The 21416-nt window shown below is 35.8% G+C and overlaps 1 protein-coding gene across 2 annotated transcripts in view; it reads right to left on the bottom strand.

The window, feature by feature from the left end:
- Window positions 1–21416, bottom strand: part of CDH2 (cadherin 2) — a gene marked incomplete at both ends in the record, with an annotated part of 210041 nt that overhangs the window by 43144 nt on the left and 145481 nt on the right. The window contains 5 exons of one of the 2 annotated variants that reach the window (XM_084252257.1): window positions 6568–6740; window positions 9865–10009; window positions 14176–14331; window positions 16054–16200; window positions 17915–18141. In XM_084252257.1, coding sequence (XP_084108383.1) covers window positions 6568–6740; window positions 9865–10009; window positions 14176–14331; window positions 16054–16200; window positions 17915–18141 — 848 coding nt within the window. Of the gene's footprint in view, window positions 1–6567; window positions 6741–9864; window positions 10010–14175; window positions 14332–16053; window positions 16201–17914; window positions 18168–21416 lie in introns of both variants that reach the window. The other variant, XM_084252258.1, reaches the window with a different exon arrangement.

Genomic DNA, 21416 nt, shown 5'->3' on the forward strand with positions numbered 1-21416 from the left:
CGTTCTCACTTTCTGTTCTACATGGGATAAACATCTGCTTCCCGGTAGTCCCTCCCTCTCTGTGACTCACCTATTTTACCAAACTATCTCCCACCTTTTATCTACCTCCCCACACCTGGGGCACTTGGTATTAATCATGACAGGTGTCTGTCATGACCCTATGCTTTGCACTTGGCATTTCCCTTTGGCTTTCAACCAAGAGAGTGTTCTCCCTCTTTAGGAGTTGGCGATCTCCTTAGACATTTCCAGTAGCCATAACTGGGGGGCTGGCAGGGGTTGATGTCAGAGACGCTGCTAAATATCTGATCATAGAGCAGACAGGGTAGCACAATAAAGATTTATCTTGGGGTCTCCCTGGTGGCACAAGGGGTTAAGATGCAGTACTATGAAGCTATCCGCATCCATTGCAGCACGAGTTAGATCCCTGGCCAAGGAGCTACCCACATTGCACAGCAGACCTCTCCTGTCTCGCCCACTGCTCCCCTCAGCAGTGTATTTCAGTCAATCTGTCTGTTCTGCTCCCTACTCTGTCTCTGGTGAATCCTCTCACCCCCCCACACCTCTTGCCTGTACCCCCATTCTTGTATGCATAATTAAATAAATTAATCTTAAAAAAAAGATTTATCTTATCTAAGATACCAGAAGTAGTAAGGTTGAGAAACCCTAGCCTACAATTCCCCTTCCTTCTTCTTAGCTTGGCAGACTCAAAGCTAAACCTCACTGCAGAGATGACTTTTTAAAGTCCTTGAAGCAGAGCTGTTTGCTTCTCAATACACACCTCTATCACTGCTTCTAGTTTAGAAAACAGTTAACAGTCCACATGGCTGTCCTCCCCCCCCCCCATGTGCACACATACACACCACATGCTGCTTCCCAGGGTCCCTGCTTTGTTTCTGTGTCTGTGGCTGGTTATACAGCATAATGCCTGACACTGAATAAGCAGGCCACAGAATTTTCTCAATGAGTGGTTGGATGGATGAATGGACAAGAACCTTGGGCCTATCATTCCATTATAAAATCACTTAGGTCTGGGGAAAATCATCTTATTTACATAGCTAGTTACCATTTATTCATTAAAACATAAACTGGAAGCATAAACTAGCTTACTGCTTCCCAAATTGCAGTGACTCATACACCATCTTCCCAATTCTTTCATATCCTCATATTTCTATACCATGAGTCATTGTTTTTCTTGACATTAACTCTCTCCTTTTAAAACCTTAAGTTAATTTATTATAAAAGTAAATGGAAAATTATCATCACTTGCCATAAATGTAACTGTAAAAATAAATGCAATATAATTCTTGTATTTTAGCAGCCTCTATTTGATAGAGTAGCATCTAAAAGACGTATGGGCTCTAGTTTTCTTTGGAGGCATCCATTAAAATCATTGATTATTGATTAAAATCATTATACTTGTGTTTCACACTTTTGAGAACACTGAACTAGAGTGATATAAGTAAAGAGGTGAGAACATTAATCCATTCATTTAACAAATACTTATTGTCTACTAGATGTCATACTCTGATAAAATAATGACCAAAACCAGAGATGTCCTAATTGTCATTAAGGGATGGAATCGGATATTAAGTGAAGGAATCAAATGCACAATAGCTGCAACTGTAGTAAGAGGAGGAAAAAGTGTAGCAAGTGCCTTTAATCGGGACATCTGAACCAGTCCTCCAAATCTGGAGGCAGGAAAGGTTACAGGAGGCATTTGGGGATAAACTGAGAGGGATCTGATGTCTATATATAGATCAAGGGTGGACTGGCAGCAGTATGAAAGGCAGGTTGACCATGATCTTGGGACTGTGAAGAGAAGGTGGCACTGGTCACATGAAATAGGAAATTCATCAGGAATCACAGATTTAGGAGATGATAGGTTTACTTTTGGATTAGGAGATAGAAAATTAAATAATAATAAGCAGAACTTAGGGGGGAAGTACGGGTTTGTGACTGTTCAAATTCTTCAATGCTAAATCCCAGTTTCCTCGTCTTGAAATGGGGCTGATAGTACAATTACCTTCTAAGTTTGTAGTCTAAAATACTTGTTAATGCTTGCTGAGCACTACTTACTTACTGGAGACAATATTAAGCACTCCATCTCATTCAGTCATCTCATAAGGCAGGTTGATTTTTTGTCCTCATTTTTTTTAAAGATTTATTTATTTTTATACAAGAGCTGGGGTACAGGCCAGAGGTGCAGGAGGGTCAAAGGAGTCACCAGAGACAAAGTGAGGAGCAGAACAGGCAGAACGACCGAAATACACTGCTGAGGGGAGCAGCAGGCGAGACAGGAGATGTCTACTGTGCCATGTGGGAATCGAACCCGTGCTACAGAGGCTGTAGACAGCTTCACAGTGCTGTGCTCAACCTGCTGCACCACCGGGGAGGCCCTTTGTCCTCATTTTACAGATGAGAAAATCAGTACTTAGAGAAGCAAGGACACTTGCCCATTGACACCCAGTTTTAAGTGGCAGAGACAGATTTGAATCCAAGTGTCTCTGAGTCTAGAGTCAGTATTACTAATTGCTCCACTATATTAATGTCTTCCAAGAAAGTTAGAATATACAAGTGGCAAGTGTGTGCTGAGAGTCAAGGAAATAGGCAGAAAGCCAGATTTCAAGGAGATGAGGAAGGAGTGGGAGTTTAGCAGTGAGTATGGGTTACGCTTTTGAAGAGGCTGGTGTTGAAATGAAGAAGAAAAATATCGTAACTTGAGCATTTCTTCAGGGTGAAAAGCTGAGAAACACACTGGCATCACTGAATACTGGGACAAGAATGCAGACACAATGTCTATGTAACATAGTCTTTGTGTTTCTGATGAATATACAGACTCAGTGAGTGAGGATTACTCTGCTATGTAGGGATAGGAGAGACATCTTCAGGCAAAGGGAACAATGGAAACAGAAGAATGTAAAATTTCAGGTTGGTAAGAGGAACTGCATGAAGTTGTGGGAATGGTAGCGCATTATTTGTTCATGTAAGAATTCTTGGAGATTAAGCTAGAGAAGGCTTTGGGGTCAAAGGTCACAGAAGTTCTGGAATGCCATTTTTAAAAGCTCTGATTTTTCGGGAGACAGACAAATACCAGATGTTTTCACTCATATGTGGAATATAGAGAGAAAAACAAAGGAACCACAAACGTGAACCAAAACAAAACCTAGAAATGGGACTTCAAAACTATGGTTCCCACAGCAGGGAGGATGGAGAGTCAAGTGGGGAGGGTGTCCACTGCATTCAGTTGGGGGACTATGGGTGCCCTAGTGATGGGTCTGGGAACATACATCTGAAGAGGTTTTGAATCTATACCCATAATCATACACTGTGTTGTATGTTGGTATATATACCTTTATGTAAAATAATACAATTTAAAAATAAAAAAAAGCTCTCACATTATCTTATGGGTTCTGGGGAACCATTTTATTCCAGGGCAGACGAAGAGTGTTTGTAGATTATGAAGGAGCCTGTGGGGTTTATAGGAAGGAATGACAGAGAAGGAAGACGGGGAAACAGAAAACAGAACACCCCTTTGAATAAAACATGGAGTTGAGGTCAAAAGTAAACAGATTATCGGGTTTCAAAAACAGGAAGCATAATTCTTTCTTTGCCAAGAAAAAAAAAAACTGATGATGAGTAAAAGCGACAGTGCTCACTCGGTGAAGGCTCAACCAAGATTTCAGATGGCAACAGGGAAAGTGAGAACTGGTATTTACTGGGCATGGTGCTGAGTGCTTACATCTCTCGTGGCACAAATTTTACAGCCACCTTGAGGTGGGTAATAGGAGGGTCCCCATTTACAGATGTGGGAGTAGAGTTTTCAGGTCAATACACCCAAGGTCAAAAAGCCCATTGCAGTCCAAATCAGAACTCAACCTAGTGCTGCAGAGAGCAACTCCTCAGCAATTCTCACCAAAAGAGCAGGTGACGGAGAGAAGAAAAGAGGGAAATGCCCGGAATAGGCATCATCAAACAATGTGGTGAGAAGTAGGGTGGAGATATAAAAATTGAAGACCTGGATATGTGGTGGGTACAGCTTTAGGTCTGAGGAAAAGAACTGATACATATATATTTTTTAAAACCTAGAGATTAAAGGAAAATACAAAGCTGAACCTCAGTAAGCATTTCAATGATTAAAGTGATTTCAATCACTTAAAGGTGTCATATATCCCGGGGGAATGACAACTGAAATGACTTTTGACAGAAAGAAAACTGTGAATTCTAATGGAAATAAAAGAATCTCAAGCCTGCACAAAGCCTGTAGAAGTCAAAGTAATTTATCCCCGGCCTCAGGCAAAATTACCATAAACCATCTGAGATAGATGCATTTTTTTCTGTTAAATGACTTTCAGAAAAGGAAGGTTTTCTATAATTTTTCCTAGTAACTCATTGTTGTGTTTAATAATTTCACTGTCAAGAAGCTATTTCTCATATTGTATCTAATCCATGATTCTGTAGTTCCAAATCCATTTCCACATTCATTTCTGCATAGTTGCTTCTGTCCATGGCAAGATAGACTTAACCACCATAATGGTCTGACTTCAGACTTGCATCTTCTAAAGTAAATGCAGTCTCTTTGATTTTTAAATGTGGTTGGTCTCTTTAACAAAACTATTTTTAGTTCTCTATACCTTTTCCTTGTCTTAAAACAGCCATGCTAAATGTGATAGCATTCGTATTGTATGAAAGCAAGATATATCTCACATTCAGAGACGGAATGAAAGAGAAATATTAAGATTGGGAGATGAACTATCCCTGCTTAGTATGTGAGCAACCTGGCTCTTAAGATAGAATGTTGAAAAATTACTCTATATTCTCATATATAAACTCGGTTGCTCTCACGCTGAGTTTATTGGCATTTAAGAAGAGTATTTTACACAATAATGAAAGAGGTGAAAAGACACAGGTTCTAAATACCACCGAACAAAAGTACTATTGCAAAAACTAAATTTCAACAATCTATGACACAAAACATTCCCCCAAAATGAAACAGTGACACCTGGAAGCTAATAGATACAAGGCAATAGGCATACATCTAATTTCTAAGTAAGGCTCTCCGCTCAGATGTGAACAGAGTATTCTTGATTGGCTCATATTACATTATTACAGTGCTTCTAACACTATCTTGTGTATATAATTAATTGCAATGGTAATGTTCTCTTCGATTCAATTCAAGTGAATGCTATGATGGCAAATAAAGTGTCATAAAAGCCAACTTCTGAAATCCTTGTCAATAATATTTACGATGGTAGGTATAATGTTTCCTTTTGACAACAATAATCTGAGGTCTCATTACTACAAAAGCTGGCTCAGCCAGAAATCTACAAAGCAGGAATCTCTGTGAGATGGCACTTTGATAATTCACACACACAATGACTACTTACTGATGGTCAATAATGACCTTGAGAATCTGTCAGAAAGTGATCAGAACAGAATAAAGACAGGGCATAAAAGATTCATTAGGACTGGGGTTTTCCGGAAAGAGTATTAGCAACATTTGGATAAGATCATGGAGAACTGAAAGATTCAAGAGCAAAAATGGTGCAAGGCATTCCTGGTAGAAGGAATCACATCAGAGCCTCCCCGGTATCACAAGGGGTTAAGCACAACACTGGGAAGCTGTCCACAGCCTCTGCAGCACGAGTTCGCTGCCCAGCCAAGGAGCTTCCCACATAGTGCGGCAGAACTCTCCTGCTTCACCTGCTGCTCCCCGCAGCAGTGTATTTCAGTCAGCCTGCCTGTTCTTTTCCCCACTCTGTCTCTGGTGAATCCTCTCACCCCCTACACCTCTGGCCTGTGCCCCAGTTCTTGTATGCATAAACAAATCTTTAAAAAAAAAAACAAGGAAAAAAAAAAGAAAGCATCACATCAGCAAAAACACAGAGGTGTACAGGAGCAGGGTGGGCTAAGATCTGCATGGTGAGGGGAACCCTTTGGAATTGCCCAAAATATCCACTCCCTCTCAAGCTGTGACACTGTAACATTTCAATGCCGTGAACATTTTTTGCCTTTTCACCAAATTATTAAAGTCTTGTCAGTTAAAAAAAAGGCAGTTATTAGCATCCAAACCTGTTAAATAAATTAATTTTAGAGTTAAGGGGTGAGATCTAATACAGGAGATAATAATCATCTTTGTACTAAATCAGGTTATCCACAGGGACAAAAAACTAATCACACACATGCTATTTGTAGCCTCTTAAAAACCCAAATGCCAAAAATTAGTCTAAATTTACACACACATTATCTGGACATGATTTTGAATTTAATTCCTCATAAAAACCGCTACATATAAGGAACACTGAAAAATTCCAAGGATTTTTAAAATTAGATTCCAGAGGGTTATTGGCTCACCTTAGTTAATTATTGCAATATTACAGAGACTAGCAATGGTTTATCCAGTACACAGATGTTTAATCATAAGTTTTGTAGACAGGAGTACGAACAATTTCTTAATGAAAATTGATCTTCAAATAATATTGTGGATACATTAGTAGCTGGAGATAAAGTATATAACATACCATGTACCTTTAAGGTGAAAAACAATTTTATAGCTTTTGGATGACTTACTTCTCTATCCAGTCCAGCTGCCACTGTGATAATATCACCAGTCTCATTGTTGATTGTAAACATGTTGGGAGAAGGGGTGCCTGGAGCTTGTGACACGATTCTGTACCTCAACATCCCATTGAGAGCATTTGGATCATCAGCATCAATAGCAGTGACTGTCATCACATATGTCCCTAGACACAGCACACATGAAAAATCAGTGATCACCCTGCACCTCGGGGTCTCCTAAATAGAGGGAATGTTTGTCTTTAATCAATCTCAATTTCACTTCTCAAAACAAACATTTAATTTAAGCATTTAGACTTGATTAAAAACACTAATAATAAGAACTACACTCACTTCAAAATATAAAACATAGTTTAGACACTTAGAAGTTGTTAAAAAATCATAAATTTGTAAGGGACTAAATTTCCCATAACACAGAAGACAAGTTCACTCTATAATTTAAAAAATGGATCATTTCAGACCTTCATTTATATAAAATGCAAATAATATATATGCTTTTAGAAACATATTTTATGGCCACTGATTTCTTCCCTATGTTGTATTTTTTCCCATTATGGAATAACATATAAAATGACATGCTGAGCATGATTCCCCCAATGTCTAAGTCACTTTCTGAAAGTAAGCTGTGTGCATAATGATACACAGTCCATTTACCCAGGTCATAAGGAACCATTCCATGCGTTACTGTTTTGGTACATTGAATGGGGTTTGGCATTGTGGTTTACTATTTCCTAGGAGATTAAAAGAACACTGTCACAAATTCAGGAACTACAATTTATTAGATATTTTGGAAAAGAAATCTACAAAGCATTACCATCATGGAAATTCAAACTAGCTAGACAAACTAGGTAATTAAGAAATAGGGAAAAAAAAGTAATTACAATTTAAAATGTTTTGTTATGTGGGAGTTTTATTAAGAACTGGATATAAAAATTTCCATCTCTATTTTTCCTTCTTGGTTAGTACTCTAAGCGCTGTTGTCCTTTAGAGCCTTTACAACTGTTATTCCTTCCACCTGGTACATTTTTGCTCCTGAATTAACCAAGTTGTGGTCATATTATTTAAATCTCTTTTTAGAGTCTGTCCCTCTAAATATGACACTCTTTGATTATCTGCTACCCCTATACCTTTATTATTTTCTCAAAACTTTGCTGGGAATTTGCATTCTTTTTCTTTCTTTCCCTTAAAAAATTTAAGCTCCAACATGCAGAAACTAGCTTATCATTGGTGTATCCACATGCCAGAGTGGGGCATAGTGAATACACAGCTCAAACTCTATAAACATTTATTGAATGAATGGTTAAAACAAAATGTGATTCAGAATCTTGTACCAAAATATTGATTACAATGCAGCTTAACTGAAGATTGATATTATCAAACTTTTCCTAGAAGGATGTTTTCAAACTTATTGAACAACCACAGGAAATATACTCATGAAAGGTCTATACATCTCATGATCACAGAGAGCCTTTTATTCATGCAAGGCTTTATGGAAATTCACAATAAAATACATGATCAATATATTTTAATGGCTTATTTTTGACATTTTTGTGAAGCAGTACTTTTAATGAAGTTAGAAAAAAATAGAGAAAAAAAGGAAATAAATGATTTTAAAAAACAAAAAACTGCCCAGGCAAAAAAGTATGTTTATTTATCTTTAACAGGCTTTGATTTTACAGTATTTAAAATAGTGAAGTTACTCTGAAAATGTGACTGGGAAGGAGCCCCAGAAGGCTCAATTTCCTGCAGAACTCCATCCTCCCTCTCTAGCAAACCACCCCACTGCCACCTACCACCACCTCTATTTCTTTTTAGATGATGTAGACGTGCATGTGAACAAGAAAAAACATCAGTATAAGAAAGACATTGCTGGTTATATCTATGAATGGGCTTATACATAGACTGGTGCAGATGATATGTAACACAATTTTAAATGTTGATGTTTTTAACACAAGAGCAGGGGCCTGTAATTTCTACCAGGACTTGTGTCCTTCAAACAAGAACATTTCTAAATAGTCACTGGCTTTGAGAGGCTGTGCTGATTTCCCAACCACTGCTTCCTACCCAACCAACCCATGTGATAGGATTTCTGGTCCCTGACGGAGACACTTTTTTCAATGACCTTGATGATGTCAACATGCGTTTTTTTTCTAGAATTGACAGGTGTACTCACAAATCATTAAGCCCAAAGTATCATGATAATGTCACTGCTTACTAGCATCTAAGTGCTAGAGCAGCAGTAGCTTTAAAAAAAAAAAAAAACCAATCCCAATCTTTTAGACATATATGCTTAAATATTTGCAGAGGAAATCATATAAGATCTATGATTTGCTTCCAAAAACAATTAGAGGAGAGGAAGACAGATTACATGTTGGTATTAGTTGAAACTGAATGATGAGAACACAGGGAAAGGGTCATTATGTCAATCTCTTCACTTGTATGTTCTTGGAATTTTCTTTAATAAAAACATTTTATATGCAAGAAAGATAAATGTTGAGATATTCTAAATTAAAAATTATAATAATGGTGGGGCTAACTGAATGTCTCCAAAAACTGTATCATCTCAAGAATGTGAACTAAATATTTCCTTTTCCCGCTGTTTACCAACTGCTTTTCTTGTCCTCTAGTTTTTCAAACCAAAGAGGCCTTTATGCCTGGCTATTCAATTATGACTGAATCTACAGTGTTTTTAGTACAAGAAGCTAAAATCTTGGTCAAACACCACTTCACAATGGTGAGCGGTTCACAGCAACTGCTGTTTCTAAGCTGGGTCACTTTCCACTACACTAGTTTGAAAGCCATGGCAGCAAATGGCATTAGCTTCATTCTCAGAGTAAATATCCACTGTGGTGACATGGCAACAATCACAGCTGTCAGCAAGCCCCTTCTCTACTCCTGGTTGTATCTCAGAAAAGCCTAGTACTTTGGGGTGCTCCATAAAATCTGTACTTCAGGAATACAAAACCCTCCAATGCTTATCTTCTACTGTACCTATGTTATCAACCATGGTAGAATGAAGGCTACAGATTCTATTGTACTAACTCAGATACTATCGTACCTAAGTTTTCAAAGGTGGGAAAAGTCACCATGAGCAGTGAGTTATTTTTTTATGTTTTCTGTCTTCAATCAGTTTTTCCCCAAGTTACTTTCCATTTTCCCTAAAAGCATTATGAATGAAAGAAAATGGGACTAAAAGGCTCCCCATGATCTCTCCTTTTCTTGCTGATCTATTAGTACTGGATTATACTGCATTTCCTAAAGTCATCTCCAAATTATTATCTTCAAACTTACCAGGCTTTGATCCCTCAGGAACTGTCCCATTCCACACCTGGTGTAAGAACTCTGGTCTGTTATCATTCATATCTATTACGTTGATGACAATGTCAATGGGGTTTTCCACTTGATTTCCATTAATATCCACTGCATGTGCCCTCAACTGCAAAAGTCATTGGAAAACAAAACTATTTAACGTATTTTACATCTGGAGTGAGCAGGTAACATATACAATTAAGCATGCACTGAGACTAGCAAGGACGGACTGAGAAGCTGAAAAAAGCTACTCTTTCCATCAAAATTTAGGTTAGACCAACTCCATAGAATGAGGTTAGATACAGTAGCTACCAAAAGAAAACGCCACCAATTCCTATTTGCTAGGCACTGTGCTCAGAGCTTTATGGATTTGAATAATTTATCCTTACATACGAGTGAGGTAGAAATAGTCAGCATTTGAAGCTAGGAAAATTGAGAAGGCTAAGTAATTTTCTCTGTCTGTTGACAGAGCACATTTCCAAAGCTAGTTCTGTCCAGTTCAAAATCCTTTGCTAAACCAGTACATGTGAGTCAGGGTAATTAAAACTGTGGTGCTGGCACAAAGTAGTCATGGAGATCAAGAGAACAGAAAAGAATCCAGAAAGAATTAAGTGTGTATAGGAGTGTTGACACTAATTAATTTTTTTTAAAGAACCTCATAAATGTTAAAAGTACATGAGTGTATTATTGGACAGTTGTTTCTTTCCCAAGCCTGAGCTCTCCATTTCATAGGAGTTATTCTAAAATTATTTTTTCTTTTTAAGTAAAGCAAATGTAATCACTCAGCTATTTTTGGCAGAATCTTCACAATCTTTTCATCCAGTGCATGGAGATCCATTTCATTCTTTTCAATAGCTGCATAGTGTTCAATTGAACTGTTTCTTTTTAATGGGAATGCTTCTATGGCTTTCTAGTTAAGTATGATGCTGACTGTTGGTTCTGTTGCTCTGCTTTATCAGTTGAAGAAGCATCAACATTTTATTTAGAAGTTTATTTAATGAGTAAAACAGGAAAATTTTATTATTGTCTTCTCAACACCTACAGAAATAATCCTTTTCTTCTTCTTGACTTAATATATTACAAAAATGGATTCTTAATACTGAACAATCCTTGTAATTCTATAATTTATTCCTTTATGGGGGGCAAAGAGGTTAGTTCACTAGATTATGTACAGTAGCCAGAATCTGGAAAGTAATCATTTACCCAGAAATTGATTGGAAAATACTTATTTCCTGAGTTTTGACCACACAAATTTAGAAAGTAAGAATTTGTGTAGTAAGAGATATTGAGGATATTTTTGTATTGATCTTATTTCTATTAATGATAAGAAACAACTCTAATTCAAGACCAGTCTAGTCTGTGCTATCTTTATCAAGATTCCTTACTTATGATCTGCATGCTTTGTGGAAAAATGCGGACATTTTACTTCTTTGTTTTAGAGTAATACAAAAAAAGCAATGGAACTAGCTCTTCCTTCAAGGATTCTAAAAGAATCTATTCATACAACAATCAAAACCTTTGAGAGGAGGGAACATTGACTAATACCCAGAATTAAAAAATTAATTAAATTTAAATTATTTATTTTAATAAGTTAAAATATTAATTAAAACTATTAAAATAATTTTAATTTCTCATATTCTTGTCTCAGTACGTGTAGGGAAGTCTTGCTCAACCACATATCAGTATTTTTTAAAAAAATTAAATATCAATAATTTTGAAAGTTTAGATAAGTGCAAAAATTCAGCAAATGTATTAGTGACAAAATAAGTCTAAAAACAAACACATGGAATAAAAAGTTTTAGACTTAGTTTTAGACTAAGTATTGATGATAAACTAATGGGAATAAAACTTCTATACATGGTGCTGGGACAAGCAGCTACCCGTAAAAGAAAAACAAAGTAGATGGACACCCTCCTTCCTTTTACTTTAAATTAAAATAAACTCCAGAGGTTAAAAATTTAGATTTTAATTTTTTTTAAAGATTTATTTATTTATTCATACAAGCACTGGGTACAGTCAGAAACGTGGGAGGGTGAGAGAATTCACCAGAGCGCAGAGCAGAACAGGCAGAGTGACGAAGTACACTGCTGAGGGGAGCAGCGGGTGGCAGGAGAGGCCTGCGCGCCATGTGGGACCCTCGCCCAGCGGCCGGAGATCGAATCGGTGCTGCCGAGGCTGCGCACAGCTTTGCAGTCCAGAGCTCAACCGCTGGGCCACCAGGGGAGGCCCAGATTTTAAAATATTTTTAATTCAAAAAATAAAATGGACTGTGGGTGCTTGGTGATGAGTGTGGAATAGTAACAACATCTGAAGGAGATCCTATACCTCTAAAACAAAACAATGATGTAAATCAAAATTACCTCAAAAAAAAAAAAACATAAAAATTTAGAATGTAAAAAGTTACAATTTATAGTAAGGTAAAATGAGCAAAGTGTAAAAACAAAAAACAAAGGGCACAACATATAACAAATTGAGCATTAACATCCTTAGCAGATAAAAGGTTCTTAATAACAGAAAACAATAATTCAAAAGAAAATACAGCTTAAGAAAGAAATAGAGCCCAATGACTGGTTATTCCTCTAATACAACATAAGCATCAAGATAATTTGTTTTTTTTTTTACAAATAATATTGGCACTAAATAAGAAGCTGGTATTGGTAATGGAGCAGAGGAAGCATATGTCCTGTTTGGTGGGACTGTAACACAACATAGCGATTCTAGAGAACAAGTGCATTGTACTTATGGAAAGGATTCCAATTTTAGGAATTTATTTCAAGGACAGAATGTGGAAAAGTACAGAGAGATATTCACTGTCATATTATATATAGTTACGAAATAAAATTTACAAAACTTTCTTAAATATCTACAATCAATAATTAGCTAAAGATGTTACATCCATTCAAGAGAATCATTGGCAACAATCAAAAATGGTAATATAAATAAATATTTACAGACTAGGAAAGATGCTAAATCTTATGATTGCTAAGTGACAAGAGCTGGTTTCAGAGAATGATTCTAATTTCAAAAGAATACATTTATGAATCTAGGCATAGAGTGACAGCTTACAGAATACTGTCAGAGTGACATAAAAAAGAAAAAAGATTAGTTTCAGTACTAGAAGAAGCAATCATATTTAAGTTCTTCCTTGTACTATTTGAAAAGTTTTTTCTTTACTACTTGAAAAGTTTTTACAACACGCATGATTGTTTAAATGGAAATTTTACTTTTATTAAAAGTTTAGTTATTCATGTAGAAATTAGGAAGTAATAAAGATCACTTTAAGTTTCTATATTAAACTCATGAAAAAAAAAGTGTTGCTATCCTGTTTCAGGAAAATGTGCAAGGGGGTAGGAAAACTTCAAAGAAAATGCTTTGTGGAATTTGTATTTTAATATTAGGCAATTAATACTCCAATACTATTTTTAAATTGGACAAATCAGTTTATCATACATATATTAAATCAGTATAAAATCCATATATTTAAAGTTATGAAAATACAACTAATATACAAAAAGCTGTTATAATTGAATAAGAAAGTGAATAAAATATAAAGACTAAGAACATAATATAAAATTAACAAAAATACAAGCAGATATTGTATCTAAGAAAACGTGCTCAGATTAGCAGACTGATCAAAGTGTTGACAGGGTTATGAGGGAAAGGGAAATCAGTTTCTGGTGAGAGTATCAAAATGGCACATCTTTTAGGAGAGAACACAGCCTAAAATAACAAAATACAAATTTGCTATCCATTTTTCTAGGACTCTAATGGTGATAAACAGACCAGCAGAGACACATAAAACAGCCTACAAATAACAAAATACAAATGTGCTGTCCATTTTTCTAGGACTCATTTAATGGTGATAATCAGACCAGCAGGGACAGATAAAATGGCAACAAAAATGTCTATTAATAAGAAACAATTACTAAAATTATGGTCTAAACATTCAATGGAATACTATGCAGCCATGATTTGTTATGATTTGTGTAATTTATATGCTACTATCTTGACCCCTTAAAAATAAATTTGTTCTCATAGCTTCTTAGCCTCATCAACATGTAGAGTAATGAGATTTGAGGCAATCTGCACTTCTCTGATACTGTTTTTACCCATGAGCAATAATTAATTCTATAAAAAAATCATTAACATAAATTGAAAAGGCTACATGGACATTTCTGGTATTAAAATTCTCAGTATTGATTCTTTAAGACCATCATAAAAGGGAAATGTCAAACTCTGTGAACCTCTAGAAGAATATTAATGTATAGAATCATTAGCTGGTTGAAATCTTACATGAAACCGGGCTATCTGCTCACGATCCAGAGGCTTGGTCACTGATAGTTGCCCTGAGATGGGGTTGATAATGAAGATACCAGTTGGAGGCTGGTCAGCTCCTGGCCCAGTGACGCTATACCGCAGTGACAGGTTTTTATCTCTATCAGACCTTATCTGAGGATCAAGAAGACAATCATATTAAACTACAGGCAAAATGAGCTCATTGTCAGAGATAAGGCATGCCCCAGCTCAGGCCCTTTTTCAGTTGCAAACTTATATCAAATTTTCCCAGCAAACCACTGAAACTCTCCTGTTCCTCTTTGCTTCTTGGTGACAGGCTTCAAAAAGAGGTGTCACCCACCACCAGAAAGGACTGGAGGCGACATTAACATCTAAGAGATCATTCACTCAGAGCCGTGCAAAAAGTCAAAATTAAGGAATGTCAGGTTTTAAACAGAATCACATTCTATCCTAGGAGTTTCTAGGTTAGAATATGTAACCTTCTAATAGGGATCCAATTTAATTAATGCAAAAATTGTTTATCTTTTTGTGTCAGGATAAAAATAATTGTCTAACTATGGTATGAAATAGCTTCACGTGGAAATTCTAATACTATAGTTGAGCCTGGAAGTCAGTTTTCTGTACTTGTACAGACATTATTCATTGTAACCAAAGCTTTCCATATCACTTGAAAGTGGGACTTATTACCCCAAAATGCTTCACTAATAACAAAGCAAATGAAAAATGATTTCAAAATACACCTGTTTACTCTGAAAAATTATGCCCATTACAGGCTCATTGTCTTCTTCAAATACAACAATTCCCAGGAAAAGTAAGTTTATAGATGAGTGGGCATAGAGACAGGTTACAGAAAAGGAGGGGGAAAGGCAGTAGAGAGAAAAGTTAGAACAATGCTGTTTGGAGGTGATAATAAGAGCTTTTTATGTATTAGGTGAATATACTTAATCTAGTAATAGAATTTTAGTGTAAGGCAAAATCCTCTTTTTTCTTATTCACTAGTAAAGTAGAAAAACAGAAAACATTTTAAGTTGGAAGTTATGTCATTCATTGTTAAACTGAATTATAAATAAATGACTGATTAAAAAGATACAGCTTTTAGGAACTGGAATGCTAAATTAATAATATACAGGAACATTCGTATTCTAATAAATGTGAATACAATGACTCTGTCTTATGTTCCTTTTGTAATAAACAACAGTTTGCTAATTTTACTAAACATGTGGAAGTAGCTGTGTTTTTAATTTCTTTGCAACTGACATTATGCTTTTGGAGTAACTGAAAAAAAAAAAAAAACTTTGTCAAATTTGAAAATCTGTGTTTTTGCACAGCTCCGAGATTCTGCTAATGGTAGCAGAGGTCATTTATTTTTTTTCTTTAATATACTCTGAAATGCACTTGGTGCTGATATTTTTAGCAATGATTGCCCTTTAACGCTTTCTTTCCCCCAGAAGCTATCTGTAGAGGGCAAAGCTCATCATGGACAGGGCAGTTTCATGGACAGGGCAGTTTCAGACAGAATCTTAGGTGTATGTGTGTTGTGGGGATGGGTAGGACATGGCTATGAACACATGTTGTGGTTCAGACTTAAATATTCATACTGAAACAGCTTTAATATCCACACTGCACAGAATCTCAGACAGCTCTCCATAGAAGTAATCTGAGTAACAACAGCAACAAAAAAAATGAGATTTTATACCATGCTATAAACATTTCATTTTTGAAAAATATATTTTTGATACATATATTTTTGATATATATATATACACACATATATATATATATATCATAAACCCTACCTTGTGAAAAATAAAAACAAAAGGATTTCTAATACACTTAATATATACCATGTAGACCATCAAAATTGTGCCACCCTACCCTGACAAGCTCTTGAGGAAAAGGTCCTCTGGAGTTTTCTGGTAAGTTGATTGGAGGGATAACCCAGTCTCTCTTCTGCCTTTGTAGGTAGCCATTGTGCTTAGTCAGTTGTCTTGGGAATACTATTTCTTCAATTTCTTGTGATTCCTTTGCATTAAAACATAACAAGACATTCCTGAATACTAGGAAAAACATTTTCTAAAAGTACATCAACATCAGTGTATACCTGACAGCACAGGGATCACAGTTCATTATCAACAAGAAAATAAGTCTGGAGGCCCTTTCCTTGAACCCTTATTAAAAATAATAGAAAACAGCATAAAATTTTGGAGTTTCACTTTTCATTGAAAAATTGAATTCCAAATAATTAATTATGTGGCACAGCTGTGTAAACTATTTGCAGTTTCTATAAACCACCTCAGATAGTAGTTAATATTGAGCATAATTTAATAGTAGCCTTTTATATATTTCTCATTAGTTTAAACCACAGTTCAGGTAATGTGCTACTGTACATTAAATTTAGATCTTGATGTGCTAAAATATAATTTGAATTCCAAGAGAAGTTTAATACATACTGCAAAGGAATGTCTCAAATATTTATGACCCTATTAAATCCCACAGAATTAATGCTGTAATTATTCTAAACCTATGTCAGCCATGATGGATGCTGTAGATGACCCACTTTGCACATTGGGTATTAATCTCTGCTGGATGTCAACATTTTATTCTATTTCTCCCTATATCTGTAGACATTTTAGCCATTAGCTCTTGCTGCTTCAATGCAAATATCCAAGCTAGTTTGCTGCAACACAGTGAACCATCAACAACAAAAGCATCTTTTCACTCGATTAGTTACCAGTCTCACTTTATATTACCCAAATAATATGATTCCCTGTTAGAATTAATAGATTAACAAATTATATTTCACACAATAAAAACTCAACAGTAGTGTAAGAAAATATAACTCTAATAGATCTCTAAATATATCACTAATATATTTAGTCATATTCAATTCTGAAATGTGTATATCACATTTGCAATTAAATACAAAAAAGAATGTGTATGTTCCTGTTGCTCATAGTATAATAAATATACCTAATGTAAGTGATATTTCATAAAATCAAGAACTTTAGAATAGCTGAATGTGATGTCCTTCATATTTGTTTTGAGTTCATTCAAAGAACTAGAATATTCAGAAAATCATGTTATCATAACTTGATTGAAGAAGTTATTGAATCTATTTAAAATTCCTAACATAGTGACTGACACAAAATAAGTGCTCAATAAAGATTTGTTGAATTGAATCGAACTGTATTCTTTGGAAATGTACCTTATTTATTTCATCTTGGCTCTTAACAATTTCCACCAGAGGGAGTATATCATTCGTTAAGAGTCTTGTCGATGGTATGCATAATTCATACTCCCCAATTGGATTATTAAGGGGACAAGACAAAAACCCAATATTCCTTGCCAGAAATGCTTTCCTGTTACTACTATAAATCTGCGCTTCCCATCTAATAAATGTGACTGGTGACATCTTACAAAGAATTGTTTGTTTTGTGCTTATATCTAACAGATTATAAAGCTTCTAAGAAAGTTAAAACAACGTTCTAACTTAAATTATAAATCTCAAAGTATAACCAGACTTTTCAAATACAATTTCTGATTGCTTACAGTGTATTTAGTGTCGGTATCTTATGAGACAGAGAAACAACAAAATACCATTGCCCTAATGGGAAGTTGATAAAAATTCAAATATCATCCAGCCATAAATGTGATGTAAAGCAAAATATGTATTTAATTCAAACTATGTAAAAGTAATTTTCAAGCGTAACTTCAAAGCCATACTTGGATACTCTACCTTTACTGAGTCATCAGTTAAGGTTGGCTTGAGGCTCAATTTTACTGCTACTTGCCACTTTTCCTGAGTCTCTTTGTCTTGGGCATATATCAAGAACTTCGCATGCTCAGAGGAGAGGGGGAAGCTTCTCACAGCATACACCATGCCATCTTCATCCACCTTAAAATCAGCTGGCTCACTGCTTTCATACTGTACTTTCCTCTTTCCATTGCAGTTACTAAATTTCACTGTAAAAGATAATAAATACATATATCTAAATGTACAACAAAGGCAAAACAACCAGTATCTAAATCAATATAATGCTTAGATTAGAGGATGAAACACAGTAACTAGAAGGTTTTATTTTCACATTATTAAAGGAATCTGAGAGAATATCAGAATATGCTTCTGAGTTGTTCTCTGCATCAATCAGCTTGCTCCAAACCCCTTTCCCAGATATGTCCCTAGAACCTGGGGTGCCTGTTGTTACCCCCATGGTTTCACTGATAGTGCCTGTCAATCCTTACTCCTAATCAACCTTTAGGTACCAACTACAAATTCACTGAAGATAGAACAAATCCTCTCAGTGTTCATGTAGCAATCTGAAATCTACCACCACACTGCAAATTGTCTTTAGTTACCTGCACATTTCCTGATAGGGAATAGTTATTATTTAAAACAATATGTAATCACAAACACACACATATCTTAGAATATAATTATATATATGTTTTTACCTTAGTATATAATTTTCAAATGCTTAAAGAAAGAGGAGCCTCCCTGGTGGTGCAGAGGGTTGAGCGCAGCGCTGTGAAGCTGCCTACTGCCTCCGCAGCACAGGTTCGATTCCCGGATGGCCAGGGAGATACCCACATAGCACGGCAGACCTCTCCTGTCGCACCTGGTGCTCCCCTCACCAGTGTATTTCCGCCAATTTGCCTGTTCTGCTCCCCTCTCTTTCTCTGGTGAATCCTCTCACCCTCTTGCGCCTCTGGCCTGTACCCCAGCTCTTGTATAAAAATAAATAAATCTTTTTTTAAAAAATGCTTAAAGAAAGATAGCAGTTAGCAGTTACTACTATTGAATGTCCACTGTTCTCTAGAATGACAAGTCCTTATGGTAATTAAAAGGAAAATGGTTTGCAATTCTACTCCTCATGGTGCTTATCATAGTTCATGAATTAGTGAAAATTTTATAGATTTTCAAATCAATGAAAGATAAAGATATATCAAAGTACAGTTTAACTAAAAAGTATATCTTAAGAATAATCAAAATTATTTCAGTCTTAGCTATCTCCCTTACCTGTAATCACTTAAAAATTAAAAAAATGCTTTAATAAAGCAATAGCAACATGCTTACATCTTATAAGATAACTAAAGCTAAACTACATACTCATAAATGTACAACTAGACATAGCCAAACCAAGATAAAATTATAAATTAATAAAAATACTCTCTGAGGAATAGTATTTCCTTTCAATTTCTTAATCACTCTTTTTGAAGAAAAATTTCATGGCACTAGCATGAAGGGATTAACGAAAAAGCAATTTATTTCTGTTAGCAAGTGATGCTATGTCCTGACCACAATTATACAAGCTACATTTTGGAAAGCAGTTAACAAGTACAAATTTAAAAACATAAGCAAAAACAACTTATGTATTTCTGAAGGATATAAGTAAAATTTTTATGAATTCTTTCTACCTCACGTACAAACTGGTGACAGTTCTTTAGTTTTTGGTTTTTATTAATATAAATTCATTGTGAGATGCACAAAACTACAGCCAAATAACACACATGCTTATTTCCCTTAGTAACCATAAATTCCTTGTAATTATAAATACTAAATATATTATTTTCCATATATTCTCACATATGTCATCATTCATCTTTCAAACACTTCAACATGAAAATAAAAGTTGTGCCACACTCACTTATGTTAAAGCAAAATATTTGGAGACGTATCCCAAAAGATACATAACCCCACTATACTTGCTTTGTGAAAAACAAGAATCCTTCCCACAGAACAATGCCATATGCTGCTTATCTTTTATGACAGACAAAAAATAAAAAGTGAAGTTTTGGGGAGAGCCCTGCTGAGAGTTCAAAGCACCACCTTTTTATAGAAAAAGCACCTTTTCCTGGGCCTCCCCTGGTGGCACAGCAATTGAGCGCTGGGCTGCAAAGCTGCCCACAGCCTCTGCAGCGCTGATTTGATCCCTGGCCAGAAAACGAGGGTCCCACATGGAGCGACAGACCTCTCCTTCCGCGCCCGCTGCTCTCCATAGCACTGCATTTCGTCAGTCTGCCTGTTCTGTTCCCAGCTCTGGCTCTGGTGAATTCACTCACCCTCCCGCAGTTCTGACTGTACCCAGTGCTTGTATAAATAAATAAATAAACAAATAAATAAGCAAACAAATAAATAAATAAATTTTTCAAAAAAAAAAAACAAACAAAACACCTTTTTCCTATCATAAACAGAGTTCATGACACTTAAAAGCATGTAGCCTGGGTTATAAAAATATAGTCTTGGCTTTTTCACCAGTCTAGACTGGATTGTTGTGTCCACTCTCTAGATGATTTTGTTGCTCTAGGTCACTTGGCACCCACTCCTAGGCTAATTATTTGTTGCCTCCTCAGGTCTCTCCCTATAATGTTCTAACTCACCTAGTACACAATACTCTTCATTCTTGACTGCTTGATCTCTTCAGCTATACACACATCATCTTCTAAATCACATTCTGCCAGACAGACATTATCCCCTTACCTCACTGGGCCCAAACCCCAAACCCTCCCCTGGCCCCCATCTCCAGGCCACAACTCCAGAGCCAGGCCATCTTTTTGGGGAGAATCCACCCTGATGTCCTTTGGGAGATGAAGTCTCTGCCCTCATTTGAGAAGGCTCTACATTTTTATTTCATTTTGTATTTTCTGCCCATGGAAACACATGCTACCATTTGATTTTTATTATAACAATGACAGTAAATGTCTACTTATTAATGGTTTATGTGATCAGCTCTTCTCTCCATAATCAGAGGATAAACTAATTTTGGCTTCCTGTCAGAGAATCCAGCAGTAATAGGAACATTATAAATATTCAGTAAAGATCCATAAGCCAATACTCTAGATTAATATCTTCCAACTTTTCAAAAAACAGGCCAGAAACTTGGAAGTAAACTCAACCAGCTCTAGCAGCATTCAGCAATAATTACAAAACCCAGGGACTTCAGATAATTTGACTTTGGAAGTCTGTTGGTAAAGACTGTGAAATATACTTTAACAATAACCTCCTGAGGTAGGAATTGGTATTTCTGCTCTACAGATGGGGCAAGAAAATTGAGATCTATACCCATTGCTGTGGACTTTTCATTCTTTCCTCTACAAGAATTTCAGCAACTTAAAAGCCATGAGTTTAGTTTTATTCAAATTATTGAAATTTAAATCTCTAACACAACAGCAAAAGGAAAGAAATGACAAAGAAGCTTGATAAATGTTTGCGAAGAGAACAATGTCATATGTAGACCTCT

The sequence above is a fragment of the Talpa europaea genome (assembly GCF_964194135.1).
Source record: "Talpa europaea genome assembly, chromosome: 13".
NCBI classification, from domain to species: Eukaryota; Metazoa; Chordata; class Mammalia; order Eulipotyphla; family Talpidae; genus Talpa; species Talpa europaea.